We start from the raw sequence: 19,911 nt of genomic DNA on the forward strand, positions 1-19,911 counted from the left end.
ACAGCGTCCAGTTGTACTTGTACTAAATCTTTGCTACCTAATAAAGTGAGGTGGTAGGGGTCAAGTGGACGGAAAAGCAGATGAGCCCTCCAATCGGTCATTCATCCGGCATATCAACAACCAGCGGTAACAGAGTGCCGGACTGCACCTTCAATGTATTATTACCGTGGTCACATCCCGGAAGCAAATGATCATATTATTTGCCATTCCGGCAGCCTTGTTCCAAATGCAGCTTGACAATCGAAGACTGCTGATTTATATAGACCTCCACACAGGGTCACACAGTATAGGTGCCCAAAGTAAGAACCTCGACATTCAAGACAAATTCAAAACCCATACAGACTAAGAAGACGGAAAAATATCTCCGCTCCTAGCAACTCTATCTTGAGTCTTGAGACAACCTTCAACATGGCCATGGGTGTCTAGCAAGCTCCCCCGTGGACGCTCTGAACCGTTTCCCACCAAATTTTCCTCCACCTCCCCGCGAGTTTCCACCTCCATCCCCAAATAGGCACCTGCTATCTCTTAGGCTTCACTAGCAAACTAGGGAGAGGTCAGAAAAAGATACCTAACAACCCCATCGATCTAGCCAGGGGTGATGCGTGGTCTTGCATGATTGATGTGACGGTCTAATGTGACTTTGTGTGAGCACTCGACTCAGTATCAGCCACGCTTCGGGCTCATACCCCGAAAAGACCTGCCGCATTGTATCAAACCTCTTCCAAAAAAACGACGCTGGCTAAAGGAGACAAATGCACAAAGCTGCCCTTCATTGATCGGTCGAACAGGGCCAAAAGAGGCTACAGAATAACAGTAATACTCGGCCGAGTAGACAAGCCTACATCTATCCGATTGGCCCCCCCTCGATTAGTGAGGTGTCAAAGAGCCGCCGTTGAATGAAATAGGCAGGTCAACGCTGGAATGTGCAAGTGGTAGTGATGAGACACGGGTTGGGACCGATGGCCCCATCACGAGCCTCTTGGCTTCTGCAATGAGCTGCAAGGGGTCCTAGGGAGCATATGGGTGCAGACATATAATCGTAGCAAATGGCAGTGATATATAATGTAGCTGACTTCCCCCCCTACTCCATCGATCTCTCACTCGGACTGTCGCCCCAGCCCAAGCAACAATCTCGAATCCTTCCAGATCTCACGGTGTCCGATCCAGTCAAAGAAAGCAAGATGAAGTCTTCGCTCAAGACCCTCCTCGCCGGCACCGGCTTGGCCTCGCTGGCCTCGGCCGTCACCCCCGTCTCCGACTCCGACATGACCAACCTGCTCAATGCCGGAGGCGTCGAGCTCGCCATGAAAGCCCAGCCCATGTGGTTTTTCGGCCAGGCCATGAACCAGCCTCCGTGCATCCCTACCTTTGCCACCACCAACGGCGGCCAGACTCCCTCTGCTGCTCTCTGCGCCTATCCCAACATGGGCTGCAACTGCCGCACTCCCGGCGTTCCCATCACCAACGTTGCGCCATCGTTCCCTACCTACTACAGCTACCAGAAGTGCACGGACACCACCATCCGTATCCAGTACTCTCTGTTCTACGAGAAGGACGGGTAAGCTTTGATGTTCTCGAAACCGGGAGACGAAGGTCTACGATGCTGACCAACTCACTTTAGCTCTCTGCCTCAGGGTATCCTTGGCCACCCTTAGTAAGAACTATCCAATTCGATACCAGCTTGCAACGGCTTCCCACTTACTAACACCCAAAAGCGACTGGGAGCGTGTCATCGTCGAGTGGTCCAAGGGCTCCGACGGAAACTGGGTCCCCGGTCAACTCCTCCTGTCCCAGCACTCCGGCTACGACCGCCTGAACTGGAGCGACATCCAAAACACCTTCAACACCGAGGACGCCAGCCTGCAGCGCGGCGGTGACAACGGACGCCAGAACCTTGACCACCCCAAGGTACCAAGACTCGATCAGCTACGAAAAAGAAAGGCGTTTACTGACTTGATTCCTTTAGGTCTACGTTGCTTGGAGCAAGCACGCCAACTTTGATGACCGCAACACTGTAAGTCCGAAAGAAATGATGATACTAGTTGATAGCGTATCTTTTGAACGAGTTCTCATGTTTTCACGTAGGGCTGGAACGACCCTCTCTCTCAGCTCGACAACAACGCCTTCCGCAGCCAGGACTGGTGGTATTTCCCCGTCGCCTGTAAGTCAAACGTCTACCCAGGATCTCGCACCCTCGAGATGATGCTTGCAAACGTGACGAGCTCTGCTGATGGAAACGCAGCCGACTACCTCCGTGCCGACGGCTCAACGCCCCTCGGCCAGCAGATCGCCAGCTACGACTGGGGCGACGCTTCGTCCTACCCTGCTTCTGTCCACGCCTCCCTCTGCTCCCAGTAGAGATTTGATACCATTGATGTATATAGCAAATGCAGGTCTTGATATATGGGCGAAATTGATATAGAGAAATTTTGGGTTGCCTTGATTGATTGGTGCTTGTTGCTTCTAGTATATGACTTGTGCATGTGATTGGTTTGGGTGATTTTGTCTTCCGCGTCAACAGATCAGTTTCCGATGTCAGTTGTAACAAAAGTGACTGGTCACCGGCTCAGGAACCCCGATCGATCTGAACAGCATCTTCATAGTCAGGCATTGTGAAATCATTTGAGACATGCCCTGTCAGCTATAGTAATGGCCGTTGAAGAGCCCCACAGCCGGCCCGGCCTCCGGGGACCGCTCCGGCGTAGAAGTACCTAGCTACTAGGGAGTACAACCCTTCTAGAATAGGTATTGAGGAAAAGACATCTGCTTCATCATTCTAAGATCAGTATTAGAAGAGAGACATCTGCTTCAAATCACTGGGCTAGGGATCTAGGTCTGTTAAAATTTTTGGGATCAACTAGTAGCCATTCCGAATAGCTGCTTAGAGTGTCCTTTACAGCGCTCTCCAAGAATCTTAATAGCATCAATGTCTTTAATGGTCCATGGCACCCACCATTCCTGCACCAAAGGAGCTTTCCGTGTATATAGTGCATAGCTGCACACAAATGCCTCAATCCCAACTACCTTCACTGCCCAGTCAGTATATACAGACAGGCCATCTTTGCAAATATGGCTGCCTTCTTCATGCGAACGGACTCGCCGAGCACCTTTGTTCGTATTCGGAATTGGTGCCATGCAGGTCTCGGCGAATGCCGTGTGAGAATCGGAGGGGAACTGCGATTACTCATCAGGCAAGCAGATCGACCAGCTGGCAGCTGAACAAGGCCCTGCCTGGACAAACAGTCGTCATTCGTAGCTGCATCCGTATCAAGGCGGATTGCATCTCATCTGTGCCGGAATCCTCATCCTAAGGCAGTCACTGCCCAATCGTAGTTCCTTCCGATAGATCTGCGCCTTGACTGCTGCTGCTGCTGCTGCTGCTTCGCACCTGCCAGAATTCAGTCTCAAGTGCCGAGTCACCTGATCAGCGACCCCGAAATGATGTACTTTTCCTTCTACTATACGGCTTCAACCTCAATCCACCAACATCTACCTTATCTGTCTTACTCGCATCACCGCCTTGCGTATTCAAGCATCCTGGCACCTGAATCAGGGACGCGCAGCAGTTGCGCCCTTTACGCCAGCGTCTCTCGCCGGTCACTCGTCGACGCACACCAATCAGACTTACAGCTGTGAGGCGGGTTGGCTGGCTCGCTATTTGCAGGGCGCGGGATCGGACAGGGAGCGGGGATCCAATTGCATGAGACGCGGGGCACTGCTTTTTCGGTGCAGTTCCCGTCAGTCTCAGCCTGGCTCTTGTTCGCTGGAGCCGCGACTAGACTCCGAATCTGACCTGGACTGACGGCCGGCCAACAACACGCGCAAGCCCGGCGCAAGCGAGACACATGCACATGCACAGGTACGGGGACAGGTACAGATACAGGTATAGCAGGAGGGACAGGCATCGGCATACCTAGGCATAGGCTCTGGCTCTGGCCCGGGGCTCCAATGTTTCTTTTCCTGCGGCCCTGAGCATCCGTCCAGGTCTCTTTTTTTCTCAGTCGCCAGGGAACCCGCCATGTCGACGGCTAAAGCGACCAAGAAGAGCGCGTTTTCCTGCGAGCCATGTCGCCGCCGCAAGGTAAGCCTGGCTGCTTGGAGATCGTGTTATTGGCGTGTCTCTGGCTTTGCTGGGAGGGATGGAGAGAGTGTAAGAGAGGCATCTTGGAGCTGACTCTGCTGGTGGCGTTAGGTCAAGTGCGGCGGCGAGCAGCCCATGTGTCAACGCTGCGTTGCTCGCAACGATGATTGCGTCTACAAATTGTGTGACTTGATATCTCACTCCGGGCACATCTACATCTGCCTAGTAGCGTCTGATCTTGGCGGCTGACACCCATCTGCAGGAACCCGACGCTGTCCTACACGCAACGGCTGGAGGATCGCATCAAAGAGCTGGAGGAGCAGCTTGCACAAGTCACGGCTGCAACACCGCCACCGGCGGCCATTGGCAGCAAATCCCCTCCATCAAGTCATCCAAGCCCTACAGCCTCGGGGAGCGGTCAGCAAGACACCCGGCAGCAGATCGATGACAGCATCTCCCGGAGCTTCCGCGGCCTCAAGATAGACCAAAAGGGCGGCGTCACCTACCATGGGACCACGAGCTTCTTCCATCTCCCCAGTGACCGTAGCTCTGCGGCACTAACTGCCGACATGCACGCAGCCGCGACTGACATTGAAACTCAGCGGAGAGAGCGACTAGTTTCGAACGCGTGGCAGCAGCGCTTCTTGGAGGAGACTGCTGGGGTTCCCGTACGTGTCCAAGTGTGGTGGTCGTCGCTTGACAGCTCAAGTCTCATGCCTTAACTCTCTCGCAGGAACCCTTTCAGACGCTTCTGAATGTTCACTGGTGTTGGATACAGCCCCTCTTCAACTTCATCTACCGACCAGCATTTACCCGTACGAAACCCTTGTAGCTTGTCATGACTTTTCCCGCCCCCTTTCTTCTCTTCCCTGATATTTACCAATCATGTAGGCGATATGCAGTCCATGGGGCCGTACTACTCACATACGCTTCTCAATGCTGTTCTCTCCCACTCCATACGCTGGGCGAAGAGCGACCCCAAGACAAAGCAGATTCTCGATGAGTCGTACGACGGAGGCGCCGTCTTTGGCAAGCACGCACGCAGCATGCTTTTCGACGAGCTCAGCAGGGGAGTATGCACGATCCCGACGGTCCAAACACTACTTCTCCTAAGCGCACAGGAATGCAGCCTTGGGAACACAACCCAAGCCTGGACGTATAGTGGTCTGGCGTTTCGGCTGATTGACCACTTGGGGATATGTGTGGATGGAGATCGATATATCAACTCGGTCCACTTCACCGACGAAGACTTGGAAATCCGGCATCGAGTCTTTTGGTCGTGCTATTTCTGGGACAAGATCATCAGTCTGTATCTTGGTCGATCGCCATCACTCAAGCACACGACGGTCTCTCCCCCTCAGATTATGTGTAAGTCTGATTGTCGATACTCATCTCTTGTCGTTGTCGCTCACATTGGCGGTGGTTGGTTGGTCGTTGATGCTGACGGCTGTTTCTTATAAGTCGACGACTCTGCTGAAAACGAGCTGTGGGTTCCCTTCGGGGCGCCTCCACTCCAAACCACCCCCTGGAAGTACCCACCTGCTACTGCTCATTCGGCTTCTTGCTTTCTGAGCATGTGCCGGCTGTCAGTCATCTTCAACGAGATATTGATTCATATGTACGACCCGCTCATGCAGAACACCGAGTCCGAGGTGCTCGAGTGCCTGACGACCCAGGAGCCGGCCCTGCAGCAATGGTGGGATGAGCTTGCTCCATATCTCAAGCTCGAGCCTATGGCTCTGCCCAGCTTGGCCCCACCGTCTCACATCGTCACGACCAAGTAAGTTCTTGCCGTCCCAAGTGCCGAACGCCGTTCTCCGTTCTCCGTTAACCGGTCCAAATAGCTGCCTCTATCACACGTTCAAGGTGCTATTGTACCGTCCAATGCTCACCCGGAGAATACTGGAGGGCGATGTTGCGTCGAACCAGCGCTACCTCGTCGAGTGCGTATCGTCCGCCACGGCCATCATCGCTATTTTTGATCTCTTCTGCCGAACCTTTACCATGAACTACTGTGTGCTGTCGCTGGCTTACAGCGTCTACATTGCTTCGTCGATATTCCTGCTACAGGTTCAGGCGGCTCCGGGCGACGGACAAGCTCTAGGGCGGCTCAACTACTGTATGCAGGCCTTGAAGCAAGTCAAGACTTTCAGCCCGGGTAAGTCGAGTATTGGCGCGACTTTGCTTCTTTTGTTTTTCTGCTTGTCGTTCGGCTCGATCCTGACGTTTTGTAGTCATCGGCAGCGCTATCAGCGCGCTGAATAGGGAACTCTCGGCTGTCGGCATCTCGCTGGACGTGCCCCAGCACCAGCAGCCACCCCCAATCCCCGTCACTGAGTTTCCTCCAATAGCCCCAGGATTTCCGGCCGTCGATGTGCCCGTCGATGCGTCGTCTTCGCAGCCTCAGCCTGCTCATCCGCTGTTTCAGGTTCCCTCAACCCACAGCTATGGTGCCCATTCAATGGCCATGGACCCAGGCATCTTTGAGGCCATGTCGTCCCTGGAGCCACTCAGCGTCCGAGTTGGGGCCCTTTCCCCTACGGAAAATCAGGACTCGTTTTGAAGTATGGGCAGATCGTCTTCGGGAATTTGTCCCAGGGTAGTGTTTGAGGCTCGAAAGGCTTGGAACATGTTCTATAGCTCGAATAACGTCGGAGACCCAAGTATGCCGGGCTGAGTTCCGGTATGACCGGCGTTGGAATCTCGGGGCTCTACCTCGCGGAGCGTTTCCGAGCGAACTCGGTTCGAACGTCGGAGGTGGTGGATTACCAAGCGATTGGATTGTAACGGTAGAGACGACATGATGATACCTAAATGCTATGTTGCTTTTGTTTCTCGATTGACAAGACGGACTGCTGTGTGTCAAAGGAGTGCCATCGCAAACTAGCGGGATTGTAAGACAGAGAGCGAGAAAGGTGGTCAAGTCCTTAGCCTCTCTATCTCCCAGGTGATGGATGGCCTTTTATATACATATTCTCTGGCACGATCGTCGGTGCTTAGACCGAGATACTGCGGGGCGTCATCCGGAAATGGCTCGGCGATGTTTAGGATGGAGTCGTTGATAAGAAAACGAGACCTCGGAAAACAAGATGCTAGTACTAGTAGTAATAAGTAACCCGTAGTATCACGGATCCGTAGCGTCAAAGCGTGAGGAACTAGGGCGGAAGTTGTCCGAATGTCATCACTTCGACCCAGAACCCCGTCGCCCGGCTCTCGGTTTTCTCCTGAAAGCGTCAAAGATAATAGTTGTGCGGAAAGAAGGTAAAATTTATAGCTTTGAGACTCTGACTGCGGGGTCTCTAATCAGGAAGAAAAGGGAGCGATTTGGTCTTTCATCAATTCAGTCAAGATCTCGGGCAGTAGAGATGCTTCAGGCATTATGATGGGGACTCGACGCTGGAACAATTTGGACGTTTTGATTCGAGAGTCACTTGTCACTTGACGGCATGGAATAGCACCTACTCCGCAGATACACAGGCGTCGTCATTTACGAGTTCAAGGAAGAGAGAAACCAATGGGCTTCCCAAGGACAGTAATCATGAGGAACGGCGTTGTTGACTGATCACCTTCAGTTTACCTAGTGACGTGAACCCATGGATTGCCTTTTGAATGCTATTCGTGGGATTATTATTCGTGTAGTTGGGGAAGTAATACACTGGAGGGGGGGGCAAACAAAGACACTGTTGTGCAAAAGTACACTGCTGCTGCTGCTAGGCCAGGAGTTTCTGTAGAAGCAAGTCCTCTCTTCGCGACGAGTTGACGATTCGTGGGTTGACAGGCCTTATTGAGCAACAATTAGAGCCCGGGTTCTTGTCTGGTTCTCGAATTGCTTGCTTGTCCCAGTGAGGCCAAGGTATGTATTATAGTCGCATCAGTAGTATGGGGGAGAGATGGAGCAGACGCAAGGGAGGACTTTACAGTAGATAGTAGGTAGGTAGGTTGGTTTTTATCCACCAGCCCACAACACCCCCTGAAGACTGTCATTGATGACGACTTGGAGTGCTGATGGTAGCACAAGTAGTAGAGAGATACATTGTGGTTGACATAAGATGGGGTACTACAGGCATCTTGTTCAACGCGGACCAAGGACAGGCAGCACAACCTCGTGAGGTTGTCTCAAGTCACCCAGATGAGGTCGTTGACTTTGGCACGAGAGGATGAAAGATGTCTGTTTCGAGGACAGAGCAGGGTCGAAGAAGGGGGAGACTATCAAATCTGGAGATGGCATTGGACTTGGCATACAAGCAACACAACACCTGGTGAGGCAACACCACCTCCTTCGCCCTAGGCGCATGCAAGCTCCTCGCCAAGCTCTTACACTGTTGAGGGTACGAACGAAGGGGGTGAGTATCAGTTGTGAGTGATGAGAATCTACACCAGACAATCATGAGACAAATCGAAGCTGACTGACTGACTGACTGACTGACTGATAACAGGGGGGGAGGGTTCTGCCCCGCAAAGGAGGGTCGATATCCACGACAGCTACTCACTAGATGCATGGCGCCGTCTTCTGGAATCATGACACTGATGGATAAAAGGTCAGGTAGTACATACCTAAATGTACAGCACATACGCATACTGAGTCGTACACGAAGGCCGATGCCTCTTATTAGTACCAGCCTTTCCGTGATCCGTCTCGGGGCTTGTTCCCGGGCGCGAGACTTGCGCAAAGCGGAAATAGGTAGGGAGGCAAGTCGACGGGAGCAGCCGCATTGGTCCGTTCGTCCTGGGGGCCGGTTGGTTCGTGTCTGGCCGGGGAACGCAAAAAACGCAAACAACAACAACAGGTGATCGGTCGACCAGACTATTGGGTTTCTTCACGCATGGAGCCTCACGACCAAAGCTCGACCAGTCATACCAGGCCGGTGACACAGACGCCGCGCACAGGTCTTTTGGAGCAGAGGAGGACAAGCGGGAAAGAGGAGAGAAGAGGAGGCATTTGGGCATCTCGGATCGGAAGTTGGCCGATGCTGGTTCCAACCCCACACAAGACGGGTGTCACAAATACTGTACTATACTGTACTGTAGGTATTGCAAGGTATGCGAATTGATGGAAGCACAGCATGAACGGTTTGTTGAGGCTCCATACGAAGAATAGTGTACTACAAGTACCTACTCGTATGTAGTGTGCCCTCTTTGACGGCAGTGCAAGGGAGGGGGGTGCTTAGATACCTAGGGTGCGTGCGTCTCAGCTTGCTGCGCAACACCAAGAATCGCAGTTGGCGATGCTTTTCTGGGCTTCATTCTATTCTTCTTCTTCTTCTTCTTGGGCTTGACCCTCGAGCACATCAAAAGAAATCCTTCTCTGCTACTCCAGGCATCTCTCCTTTTTTTTGGCTTTGCAATTAACACGTTGCCCAGCCTGTTGGCCTCAGGCATCACGGCTCATGCTCTCGATCGGGGCAAGGGCTACTACCACAGGTAAGGTGCTGGGGAATAGGCTGAATGGCGGCCAAGCCACTGCCAGTACTGGATACCTCCATCCACACAGCCTTCCAGCGCAAGCCTCCCGTAGCCTCTACCTTGTCCCCAGGCACTGCATGGCCTGTCGCTGACCAACAACTGGAAGAGAGGCAGGAGCGGGGTCGCCCATTCGCCATCTGCCTGGCCGGGGACGAGGCCGCTCTGGGAAGAGCTGCTGCTACCTTATTATCAATGGCTACACTATCCTCAGCAATATTAGACAGCATGTCTCTCGCTACCTGGCTGGGGCGTGGCCGAACCTATCCTTTCCCCCTACTGCACTCTCGCGACAAGAGGCGTCCCGTCACTCGACAGAATCTCGGTGGCCAGAGCACAGCACAGCACAGCACAGCGCAATCCGCGACGATCCCGAGGGCAATCGTGCGCGATTCATCGACCCCTGACGCCTTCCGATCCGGTCATCTTGCCCGAGAGACCACGAGACGGAGACGAGCTGAGCTGAGCCCGAGCCTAAATCAACGACGGAGACAAAAGACCCCGAGCAACGATCCACTGGAGCCCCCCCAAAGATCTGATTCCGCGCTTTCTTTGTTTAGCGGCGTCTGTTCTCCAGTGCCGGCATCCGTTCTGCTGGCGATTGGTCTATCCTGACTTTGCCAAGCTACGGCCTGGCATTGGATGCCAGCAGTCGATTGATTCGCCGTAGCCGCGCAGCCAGACGGCCATTGAGAGGCAAGAGATCGAGGAAGAGGGCAAACGCGGCACGGCGGCTCGATCCTTCGCTCAGCGGCAAGTAGCTCGATCCTGTGGGGGACGAGTGAATCATTGGAGAGCGGCGAGTCAGATCTGCACGAGGGTCGCCGGAACGACGCAGGAACCACGGCCGGCCGATCATGGCGAGGCCTAACCTCTTCTTCGTCCTGACCGTCGTCATCATTGCCAGCGGGTCTATTCCAAAAGGTGAGTGCAAGCAAAGGCCTTGATCCTGGGCATTCTACCTGCAGTCTTATTCTGGCCCACGCTCATCGCCCAACCTCTTCCCACATGCCCGAACCGTCAGAGAAAGGCCAGAAAGGGGCAAAGGCTGACTGGCAGCTGGTTATCAGGTTACGATGAGGGCGGTTTCGCCGCCGTGGCGGACATGCCGTCCTTCCAACACGACTATGGCCTCCAGGCCGGACAGTGGACGGGCAGCAGCCACGCTCTTGTCCAGCTGAAAGCCAACATCACGTCCTTCAATGTCCTCGGCGCGGCGTTTGGCGCCATTGCCGCCATCCTTGTCACGGATAGAATCGGGCGTCTGCGCACGTGGCAGTTGTTCATGGCCACGTGGATGTCCGGCTTCTTCATCACTACGTTTGCGTCGGGGATATTGGGCCTCTTGCTGTTCTCGCGGCTCTTGTCCGGCCTCGGTGCTGGCGGCCTCACCGTTGTAGCGCCACTCTACCTCACCGAGATTGCTCGATCAAAGTCCCGAGGCATGGTGGTGTCCGTGTACATGGTGTTCCTGCTGTCTTTTCTCATGTTTGGTACGCCACTCCATGTCGCGTCAACTTGCCTCTTTGTCTAACATTGACATGTTGCAGGGTTCTTCATCAGTTATGGCGCCAGAAACACTCTGCCCCCAACCAGGGTGCAATATCGTGCTGCGTTATGCGTGCCCTTGATCGCAGGAGGCATTGCCTTGTTGTCGTCCCTACTTCTCAAAGACACGCCGCGTTGGCTTGCCTCCAAAGGCCGCAGCGACGAGGCTCTGCTGGTCCTATCCAGGCTGCGGGGGCTGCCTCCCAACGACTCCGCTCTCACGGCGGAGTATGCCGAGATTGCCGGCCAACTGCGGGATGCGAAGCAAAAGCTCTCTGGTACCACGACGTGGACGATCATCAAGGAGGTTGCCACCATCCCCAGCTATCGTAAACGCTTTCTGCTGGGCTTTGCGATGCAGACTGTTGCCCAGTGGACGGGCGGCAACGGCATCACGTACTATATCCCCACCATTTTCAAATATGCAGGTGTCCAAAGCGACAACATATCGCTGATTAACTCGGGTGCTTACGGGGCACTCAAGCTCTTTTTCACCATGATCTTCACGTGGGGGCTCATTGACGTCTTTGGGAGGCGCGTCTGCTTCATGACGGGCCTGCTCATCCAGGGCATCACGCACGTCTACATGGCCGTGTACATGGGCTTGTGGATGGACGCACACAACAAGCCCGCGTCTGATGCCGCCGTGGCGTCCGTCTTCATCTACGCCGTGGGCTGGTCCATCGGGCTGTGCACGATCCAGTATCTCTACGGCACCGAGATCCTGCCCACGCGCATCAGGGGCGTCTGCTACGCCTTCAACATGACGGTGCACTGGTTCTTCCAGTTCGCCGTCGTGCGCGCCACGCCGTCCATGTTCGAGGCGCTCGACGTCTGGGGCGCGTACGTCTTCTGGGCGTGCGTCTGCTTCGTCGGCCTCGTCCTGCTCGGCCTCTGGGCGCCCGAGACCAAGGGCGTCCCGATGGAGCGCATGGCCGAGCTCTTTGCCGGGCCGTGGTACATGGGCTGGAGGGCCAAGCTGGGCCCTCTGCCCCCGCGCGGCGACGACGACGATGCCGACGGTGACTCGCTGCAGACATCGCCGTCGGAGGATCCGGAGACGCGCCCCGAGGTGGTGCAGGTGAGGCTCACGGAAAAGGAGCCTTGAACCTTTGGTCGGTGTTGTTTTGGGTAAGTGACACACAAAGTCTTTTTTGTTGATTATTTCTAGCTATTCTTTTACAGCCATTGGTTTTTCTCTCTTATGGCTTCCATTCTTTCTACATTACAAGCGTGCGTGGTATATCAGATTGTATAAAATCTCATGGTGTCGGCGTTGGGTCGACCATTGGAAAGATTTTTTGTTTTTACCAAGATGAGAATGCAAGCGGAATCTTCCTACCTTACCTTGTCTTTAAAAGCGCGCGCTTGGTTTATAACTTTGTTTTTCACATTATGTATGTCGTCAAGGTAAAATCACTGGATTGAGGGTAATGGTACTCATGGAGGGTATATATATATTCATATTCATATATAACAGAGGTGAAAATTGCAAATATACATCAGTTTTTCATCATTCATAACTGTAAAATGCCTAGGTAGTTACTCATGCCCATCCAATACCCAGCTTGTGCACCCGTGCCTTCCCGTGGTAAATAACGAATAATTGAAAAAAAAAAAATAAAGATTAATAAGACAGATGGTAAGATCCCATCTTCCTGGGAGGCACCTTTGCCTGGAACATGCGGTCAATCTCGTCAAAGGTGCGGCCCTTGAGCTCGGGAACGTAGAACCAGCTCCAGGTGGTGGCGAGGAGGGCCAGGCCGCCAAAGATGAAGCCCACCTTGCCCTCGAGGTTGCCCTCGTCGGGGTTGACCATGTAGGGGATGGCAAAGTTGAAGATGATGCCCATGACGGCCTGCGTGGCCGTGGCAAGGGCAATGGTGGGCGCTCGGAGCGACGTGCTGCTCGCCTCTCCCAGGATGGCAAAGGCCATGGCGCCCAGGCCGACGTAGTAGAAGAAGGCGTAGACGACGGTGAGCGAGGCCTGCACCCACTTGGCCGCGCCCGTGGGCACCACGTCCATGATGCCAATCAAGAAGAGAATGGCCGTTAGGATGCACATGCACGTCACGAAGATGCTGCGGCGACCGAACGAGTTCATGATGACCCAACTGAGGATGTTGCCGCCCAGGCCGCAGGCGGTGACGCCGATGCCGAGATCAAACGCTTTCTCCGTGGGCAGACCGGCGAGCTGGAAGAAGTAGGTGGAAAAGCCCATGACGAAGATGATGCCGGTAAAGTGCTGGCATATGAAGACGCCCATGCTGATCATGGTTCGCACAAGGTTAGTACCCTTGAAGCACTGGATGAAGGAGCCCTGTTCCGAGCTGGAGGCCTCCTCCTCGGCAATCGTGGCCTCAAGGGTGGCAAGCTTCGCGTTGATGTCGACGTCGGGCCCGTACAGACTGCGGAGAGACTTGAGAGCCTGTTCGCGCTTGCCGGCGCGGGCAAGATACCATGGCGTCTCGGGGCAGAAGGGCAGCAGAACGATGAGGAAGAGGCAGAAGAAGAGCTGGAGGGCAAATGGCGCACGGTAGGCCCAGCGATCGCTCCAACCGCCAAAGCCCTTGATGGCGGCATTGGACAGCAGCTGGCCGGAGCCAATGCCAAACTGGACACCCGCAGTGGCGATGCCTCGGAAAGCGACGGGAGCGCACTCAGAGGCGGCGAGCGGCGACAGGGTCAGGTAGAAGCCCAGGCCAAGGCCGAGGATGAGCTTGGAGATGAGGAAAGCGGCCCTGATGGTCGAGAACATCTCTCCAAAGATGCCGCCGGTGACGAGGGCAATGCCGGCAAGCAGTGCCATCTTGCGGCCCCAGCGATCGGCCACCCAGGAGCAGGCGAAGCCGCCAAAGAACTGGCCGACGCTACTGATGGTGTTGAAGGCGCTGAGCCAATCGGCGGGAATGACCCAGTCACTTCGGTGATCGTACCAGTAGCCAAAGTCGCGGCGGAAGGACAGAACAGAGAGCATGCCTCCGTTGACCTGAGCGTCGAAGCCCCTGGAGAGAATGTCAGATGCCGTAGACCATTGAACCCCCAACGAAAGCAGGAGAACGGAGAGAATTGGAGAATAGGCGACGAGAGGGCAAGATCAAGGACGAGACTCACCAACCAACTCCAGCCATGGCCCAGTAAAAGGCCCAGAAGACCAGGGCAGGGTGCTTGATGAAGACTTGCTTGACGGTCAGCTCATGCTCATGCTGGATATCCGCTCGCACGGTGTCGTCCTTGGGGCTGACATCGTCGAGGGCCGAAATGTGCGTTTCCAGCGGGATGCCGGCGTTTTTTTCGTCGTCTGAAGAGCCCATGGTGGCGACCTAGTAACAGACGTCTCTCAAAGTTGTCTCTCTGTTCACCACCGGCACTGGCAAGTACTTTGTTTCGAGCAGCAACCGGCAGAAGCCTCTGGATCACAGACACTACGAGGCTATCGAGTGGCTGACAGCGTAGCAGGAGCGGGAGAGTGTCGATGGAACAGAGGCGGCCCGAGCTTCATATACTTGGCAGGACACGGTCAGAGTCACCCGCTGCAGAGTAATATTGCCATCGCGCATGGATCTGAAGTCTCGGTCGATGGTGTTGATGCATCCTGTTTTGCAAAATGCAACAAGGTGCCGGTGGAGAGTTCGGACCGATTCCGTGATTGGCAGCGGCTAAAGAAGAAGCAGTAGCTAGTCGGAAGGTCTAGGGCCCGGTCGGCGTAGCAAGAGGAGAAGCGTCGGATGGGGCTTGCAGCCTGGAGAAGTCTGGGGTAGGCGAGAGTGCAGGGGAGCAAAAGATGGGGGAAGGCGAGCAGAGGTGCAAGAAGCTGAGTCGGGTCTGGGGGCTGTATGTACACGACAAGTAGAGGGCGACGCTCCCCGGCAGTTGTGCCTCTCGAGATGGTCCAATTGACCGCAGGCTCGAGCTCTTTGTTTGAGCAAAAGGGAGAGGCGTTGTCGATGGCGCTGAGTGTAAGACGCGATTGGCTGCTTCCCCTTGACGGCGCCGTGTCACGCTGCCTCTCCCGTCGTGGGGTAAAGCGAGGAGTTTGGAGCTAGGGGGGCAGTCTAGCAGTGGTGGATGCTGGTCTGCAGCAGTAAGAGAAACCTGGTGCTGCCGGTGCGGGGACTGTTGATGAAGAACGATTCAACTTGTGGCTCGATGGTCTGCGCACGAATGGCCAGACGGCGAGGGGAGGCTTGGGTGTGTCTGGACACACAGAGATGCTGTTATTTGGTCTCAGAGAGTACTCTCGACAGGGTGATTGATGGCTCCGCAGCGTTGTCCTGACCTTATACGAGATGCCTGTCCGTACTATCCCGGGATTGAGGGACAGAAACATCCCGTGAGTTGAGCGAATCTGCCGAAGCCGAGCCTGTGCGCCCGTCGGGAGACCTGTGGATGCTTCAACAGGGTGGCGGTAGCATCCCGGGCTGGACAGAGGCGGGATGGCACGGTGGCACTGCAATCAGCGAGAACGAGTTTCGTTTGAGGTTGATGAAGATGGACGAGGCCCGGCAAAAGACAATTGCACAGTCATGATGCTTGTCACCTTGCCTATGCGTATCGGGGTAGAAATGCATGAGGATGAAAAGAGACAGAAAGGTGATGGACGGCTGGAGGCGAATCGGGATCAAGGTGCAGCAGCCGGTGAATACCGGGCAGAAGTACAAGTACATACAGGGGACCGGGGCGGGGAAACGAATGGCCACAGGGAAGGAGGGATAGAGGATGGAAAACTCTGCCCCCTGCCGAGACTGAGAGCACATGGCATCCTGGATGGCACTTGCCTCCACCTCTGGTGTCTCCTCGTGTCTCTCCTCGTGTCTCTGCTTCAAACTTGCCCACAAACAACATCGTCAATCAACCAACCACTCACTACCTACTAGTACCTACATGTCGCCGCCACCATCCGAAGCAGCTCCAGCAAAGCGGCCGACGCTCTCGTCTCTTTAGCCCGGCACTACGCCGAACTCGACCGCTTCACGGCTGCTGGCGAGTCGAAACAGCCGGTGCGGTGCGCCTTTCGGTTGAATATCGATCGGCCCAGGAATAGCGCCTGCTCAGCAACCCCCCAGAAACCGCTGCCAGGCCACCATCATGCCCTACAAAGTGCCCCAGACGGCCTCATATCCCCCAGAGCTGCCCCGGACTCGCCCCTCCCTTTCGGCCCATGGCCCTGCAGATGGCCGGCCACCGCCCACCACCAGCCCGCGAAGCCAGCAGAGCCCTGCCGTGCCGCTAGCCAGCTTGGGGGCATCCCCAGACAATGGGCGGCTAATTCACGCCGCCCGCCCACATGATAAAGGACAAGGAGCCACCTGATAGCCGGTAGCATCGATCGCCCTGCCAGCATCTCGTCCCAACTCACCACCGAGACTCCCCGACAAACTCTCTCTCCCCTCGTCCGCAGCCACATCTGCACCCGCGGCATCGCGACTCTCTGGCCTCTCGCCCTGTTACGAGTCCTTGCCGGCAGAGGTACTTCGAGTCCTGGTGCGTGCCGCCACCCGCCCGCCATGCCGCAGCCTCACGGTCCGGCGCCAGGTCTGGCTGCAGCTCCAGCCACGGGGCAACGTCAGGAGCCGCTACCCTTTCTCGCAACGGCCCTGGCATATACGGGCGCCTCTGGGCCTGGTCCAGGCTCAGTTTCTGTCTCTACTTCTGGCCAAGCTCATGGCCTCGGTTCCCGTTCCACAGGCAGCTTCTCCATCAATGGCAGTGGCGTGGCTGGCCCTGGCGCAGGTGCAGGTGCAGGTGCTGGTGCTAGTACCACCAACGCCATGGCCCGTCATCATCCCCACGATGCGTCGTCTCTCTCCTTGGCTCTCACCCCAGAAGTCGACGACCTAGATGTCGACGCCGACGCCAGCGCAAACGGCCCACAGTCACCGGCAGACGCGGCCGGCCTCAACCGCCGCCCCGGGAAGCGCCCGGCAGCCCGCGGCACCGCCTTCTATCCGAGGAAACGGGCCAACACCGCCTGCCAGGTCTGCAGAGCCCGCAAGACAAAGTGCGATAACAAGAAGCCCGCCTGTAGTTACTGCGTCAGCGTCGGCGCCACGTGCATTCAGTCCCCGGTGGATCTGTCCAGCTTCGACCCCGCCAGCCTGAAGATCCTCGATCGCATTGACGAGCTGGAGCGTCTGCTGCGGCATGCCGTCCCCATACCCGGCCCCGAGGCTGCCGCGCCGCCATCGTCGGCTCTCGCTCCGGCTCCGACCACAGGCTTCTCCAACCACCAGCGGCTGCCCCCACTCTCGCGATCCAGGACCTTTGACGGCATCGGTGGTGCAATGCACGCCCCTAGCTCAAGTGTCAGCAGTGTGTCGGGTCGCAGGCACCCGGACGACAATATGGACATCAGCCTTCTGCCTCAGCGGGTAGACCACATCCTGCAGTGGCCGGTCTTCCAGAACTCCGGCAGCCACCACCACTCGCCGGCCTCGTACCGCGCCCCTCCCGATGCCATCTCGACCCCTCCCTCCGGCTCGGCATCGCTGGCGGGCCTTATTGATATGGATTCCCACCGCATATACAGATTACTAGACAACTTCTTTCTGCACATTCACTGCAAGAACCCAATCCTCGACGAAGTCTTGGCACGCCGCATGGTAATCAACGCTTTTCTGGACGGCATTGACTGGTCTCCCGCCTCGTGCCTGGCGCTCATCATATGCGCTCTCGGCTGCATCGCCACGCCCTTTGGCCCCAGCGGCGAGACCAAGCTGGGCACGCAGACCTACAACGACTCTCAGATCTTCTTTCAGGCCGCCCAGAAGCGCATCGGCATTCTGCTCGTGCGCTCCGATATTGTCGGCGCCCAGTGTCTGTTTCTATCAGGCGTCTATCTGATGATGGTCTTCCAACCCGTCTACGCATGGCGCTTCTTCTCTCAGGCCCTGGCAGCTTGCCAACACTTTCCCTTCCTGGCTCGGGCCCAGAACCTCAACGCCTCGCTCGACTCGATGGAAATGGGCCGCCAAGATACCCAAGAACAGGCCGTGTACTGGTCTGCGTGGAAGTCGGAACGAGAGCTACGACAGGAGCTAGACCTTCCTGATTTCGACATCCTCCATTCCGGGAGCACCTTGTATCCGCCCTTTTTCCCCGCGCCTCCAATTGCCCCGGCCGAGTCTCCGGACGGGCCAGACTCCGAGACACAGCGGGCTCGCGCCGCCTGGCTGTTCTACCTCGCCGAGATCTCGCTCCGCCGTCTCACCAGCCGCCTTTCCAGAGAAGCCTTAGATCTCCGCCAGCGCTATTCCTCTGACTCGGTACTGCTCGACATGCTGCTGGATATGATGCCCGAGTACGAGGCTCAGATCCGCGAGTGGTCGGAGAGCCTGCCCGCTGACCTCTCCATCCATACTCCCGTGGAAGAGGACGGCATATGCCGGTCGGTCCTCCGAGGCAGGATGATTAATCTCTTGGAGCAGATTTACTGGCCTTTTGTCATGGCCAGCATTAGCGCTCATGCCACAAGGCGTCCCGTCAAGCCAGCTGTGGCAGAGTTTGCCAAACGGGGCCTGGAGACACACATGCATCAGGTACACGTCAACAAGCCTGGTTTCCATCATCGACATCATGGGAGCATGTTCATGATTCGGGCCTGCACGCGAAGCGCCTTGGTTTTGCTAGCAGCCGCCAAAGCGGGGTGTGCCATGCCCACCGACTGGGAGGATTCTGTTTACAAAACCGTCGGCATGCTGGCCTACTGGGAGGACGAGGACAGAGACTTGATACACTGGAGATCAACCCTGGAGCGAGAGCTCGCACTCACCCGGCACGAATGACGAGACAAAGCGATACCTTACCTTCTCCCAATCTGTATTAGCATGTCTGTTTATCCTCTTCTCTTGTTCACTTACTTGTATCATCATTTTAATGGCAACTATTTCTGACTTCTGCCTGGACAAGGCTGCGAGGGGCTCATGTTTGTCACTCCTTTCGTTCCTCGCTTTCAACCCCTCTTTTGATTTCAAGGTTGGCGAGGCCATGTGATCATAAGCACATGCCACGATTGGATACTACCTGGACCACCTGGTTTTCGCCTCAGTATCCGGAAGCAAGCACGACTATGCCCACAAGTGCGAGAGAGAGAGAGAGCCAGGACCAAGGGATCATCGGATGCGACGCGTTTACCCGTTTCCTGGCGTCGTCGTCTTGCGAACCTCATACAAGCAATACAACTGATCCATATTGGTGGACGGAGTGTTTCTCCCACGGTCTTCATTACTCCGTACACGTATCAGAGTGGACGGCAATGCGGTGAGGTGCAGCGTCGGGGAGTGTCGCCTCAGTCAGCTCGACGCTAGTGACCAACGTGATGCCTGCTCGATAGACTTCTGACCCGATCCCTGGACCGTGCCCGTGTTGTTTCTTGCGAGATGGGCTTAGCTGAGCTGTCGGAGAATCCGTTGCTCTTCAGCGAGACGATGGAAGGGCTCCCTTTGACCATTACATGGACATTATCCTCGTTTCGGTCTCGGCTGGGTATTGCGTTGATCGCTCGGTGTTTGGGATGCGGCGCTGCTGGCTAGTTAGGATTATGCCCGCGTCCTCGCCCCCCTCATCTTCCGGCTCTCATCATCTTTCCTCTTTTTCTTCTTCGGCTTTCAAAAGACCTCGGCTTTTCTCTCCTGCTTCTCTCCCGATATGGCTCTGGGTTGAACGAAATGACGATTGCATGATGGAATGAATGGTTTGAACAGCAAACGAGCTATGGGTTCCGGACCTGTTGGTGTTTCTTCTTCTCTCTCGATCAGCTGAACGTTTGTTTCTCACCAATTCTATTTCAAACGGATCGCGTCTTAGTATGCTTGAAGGCGATG

At 55.7% G+C, this 19,911-nt stretch overlaps 5 protein-coding genes across 5 annotated transcripts; 4 read left to right on the forward strand and 1 right to left on the reverse strand.

Moving 5' to 3' along the window:
- Positions 1-1,265: 1,265 nt before the first annotated feature.
- TRIREDRAFT_107704 (uncharacterized protein) lies at positions 1,266-2,358 on the forward strand (the record flags this gene model as incomplete). Its single annotated transcript, XM_006965560.1, has 5 exons — positions 1,266-1,558; positions 1,716-1,908; positions 1,967-2,014; positions 2,086-2,161; positions 2,243-2,358. 5 exons carry the CDS (start codon positions 1,266-1,268, stop codon positions 2,356-2,358), a joined length of 726 nt encoding a protein of 241 aa, XP_006965622.1.
- A 1,671-nt stretch (positions 2,359-4,029) lies between these two features.
- On the forward strand, positions 4,030-6,820 carry TRIREDRAFT_48438 (uncharacterized protein). Its single transcript, XM_006965561.1, has 8 exons — positions 4,030-4,081; positions 4,193-4,263; positions 4,344-4,749; positions 4,815-4,896; positions 4,973-5,449; positions 5,543-5,850; positions 5,948-6,239; positions 6,316-6,820. The coding sequence occupies exons 2-8, from the start codon at positions 4,217-4,219 to the stop codon at positions 6,642-6,644; spliced, it is 1,941 nt and encodes a 646-aa protein (XP_006965623.1). The 5' UTR covers positions 4,030-4,081; positions 4,193-4,216; the 3' UTR covers positions 6,645-6,820.
- Positions 6,821-10,398: 3,578 nt separating this feature from the next.
- Positions 10,399-12,595, forward strand: TRIREDRAFT_122013 (uncharacterized protein; the record flags this gene model as incomplete). The annotated part of the gene is made up of 3 exons (XM_006965562.1): positions 10,399-10,465; positions 10,612-11,034; positions 11,092-12,595. The coding sequence occupies 3 exons, from the start codon at positions 10,399-10,401 to the stop codon at positions 12,195-12,197; spliced, it is 1,596 nt and encodes a 531-aa protein (XP_006965624.1). The 3' UTR covers positions 12,198-12,595.
- A 4-nt stretch (positions 12,596-12,599) lies between these two features.
- TRIREDRAFT_48444 (uncharacterized protein) lies at positions 12,600-14,614 on the reverse strand. Its single transcript, XM_006965721.1, has 2 exons — positions 14,204-14,614; positions 12,600-14,094 (listed from the first exon to the last, which is right to left on the reverse strand). Exons 1-2 carry the CDS (start codon positions 14,401-14,403, stop codon positions 12,717-12,719), a joined length of 1,578 nt encoding a protein of 525 aa, XP_006965783.1. The 5' UTR covers positions 14,404-14,614; the 3' UTR covers positions 12,600-12,716.
- Positions 14,615-17,007: 2,393 nt separating this feature from the next.
- Positions 17,008-18,852, forward strand: TRIREDRAFT_27600 (uncharacterized protein; the record flags this gene model as incomplete). Its single annotated transcript, XM_006965516.1, has 2 exons — positions 17,008-17,276; positions 17,418-18,852. Coding segments are annotated over 2 exons (1,704 nt in total), but the record flags the coding sequence as incomplete, so codon positions are not given.
- Between the last annotated feature and the right edge of the window lie 1,059 nt (positions 18,853-19,911).

Source organism: Trichoderma reesei, assembly GCF_000167675.1.
Source record: "Trichoderma reesei QM6a unplaced genomic scaffold TRIREscaffold_10, whole genome shotgun sequence".
NCBI lineage: Eukaryota > Fungi > Ascomycota > Sordariomycetes > Hypocreales > Hypocreaceae > Trichoderma > Trichoderma reesei.

Excerpts from the sequence above, each read along its gene's own strand:
- TRIREDRAFT_48438 (XM_006965561.1), top strand. The coding sequence starts at position 4,217 with ATGTGTCAACGCTGCGTTGCTCGCAACGATGATTGCGTCTACAAATT. Across the intron at positions 5,450-5,542 it reads CTCTCCCCCTCAGATTATGT|TCGACGACTCTGCTGAAAAC; the intron begins GTAAGTCTGATT and ends GTTTCTTATAAG. Across the intron at positions 6,240-6,315 it reads AGTCAAGACTTTCAGCCCGG|TCATCGGCAGCGCTATCAGC; the intron begins GTAAGTCGAGTA and ends GACGTTTTGTAG.
- TRIREDRAFT_48444 (XM_006965721.1), bottom strand. The coding sequence starts at position 14,403 with ATGGGCTCTTCAGACGACGAAAAAAACGCCGGCATCCCGCTGGAAACG. Across the intron at positions 14,095-14,203 it reads GCCATGGCTGGAGTTGGTTG|GGGCTTCGACGCTCAGGTCA; the intron begins GTGAGTCTCGTC and ends CATTCTCTCCAG.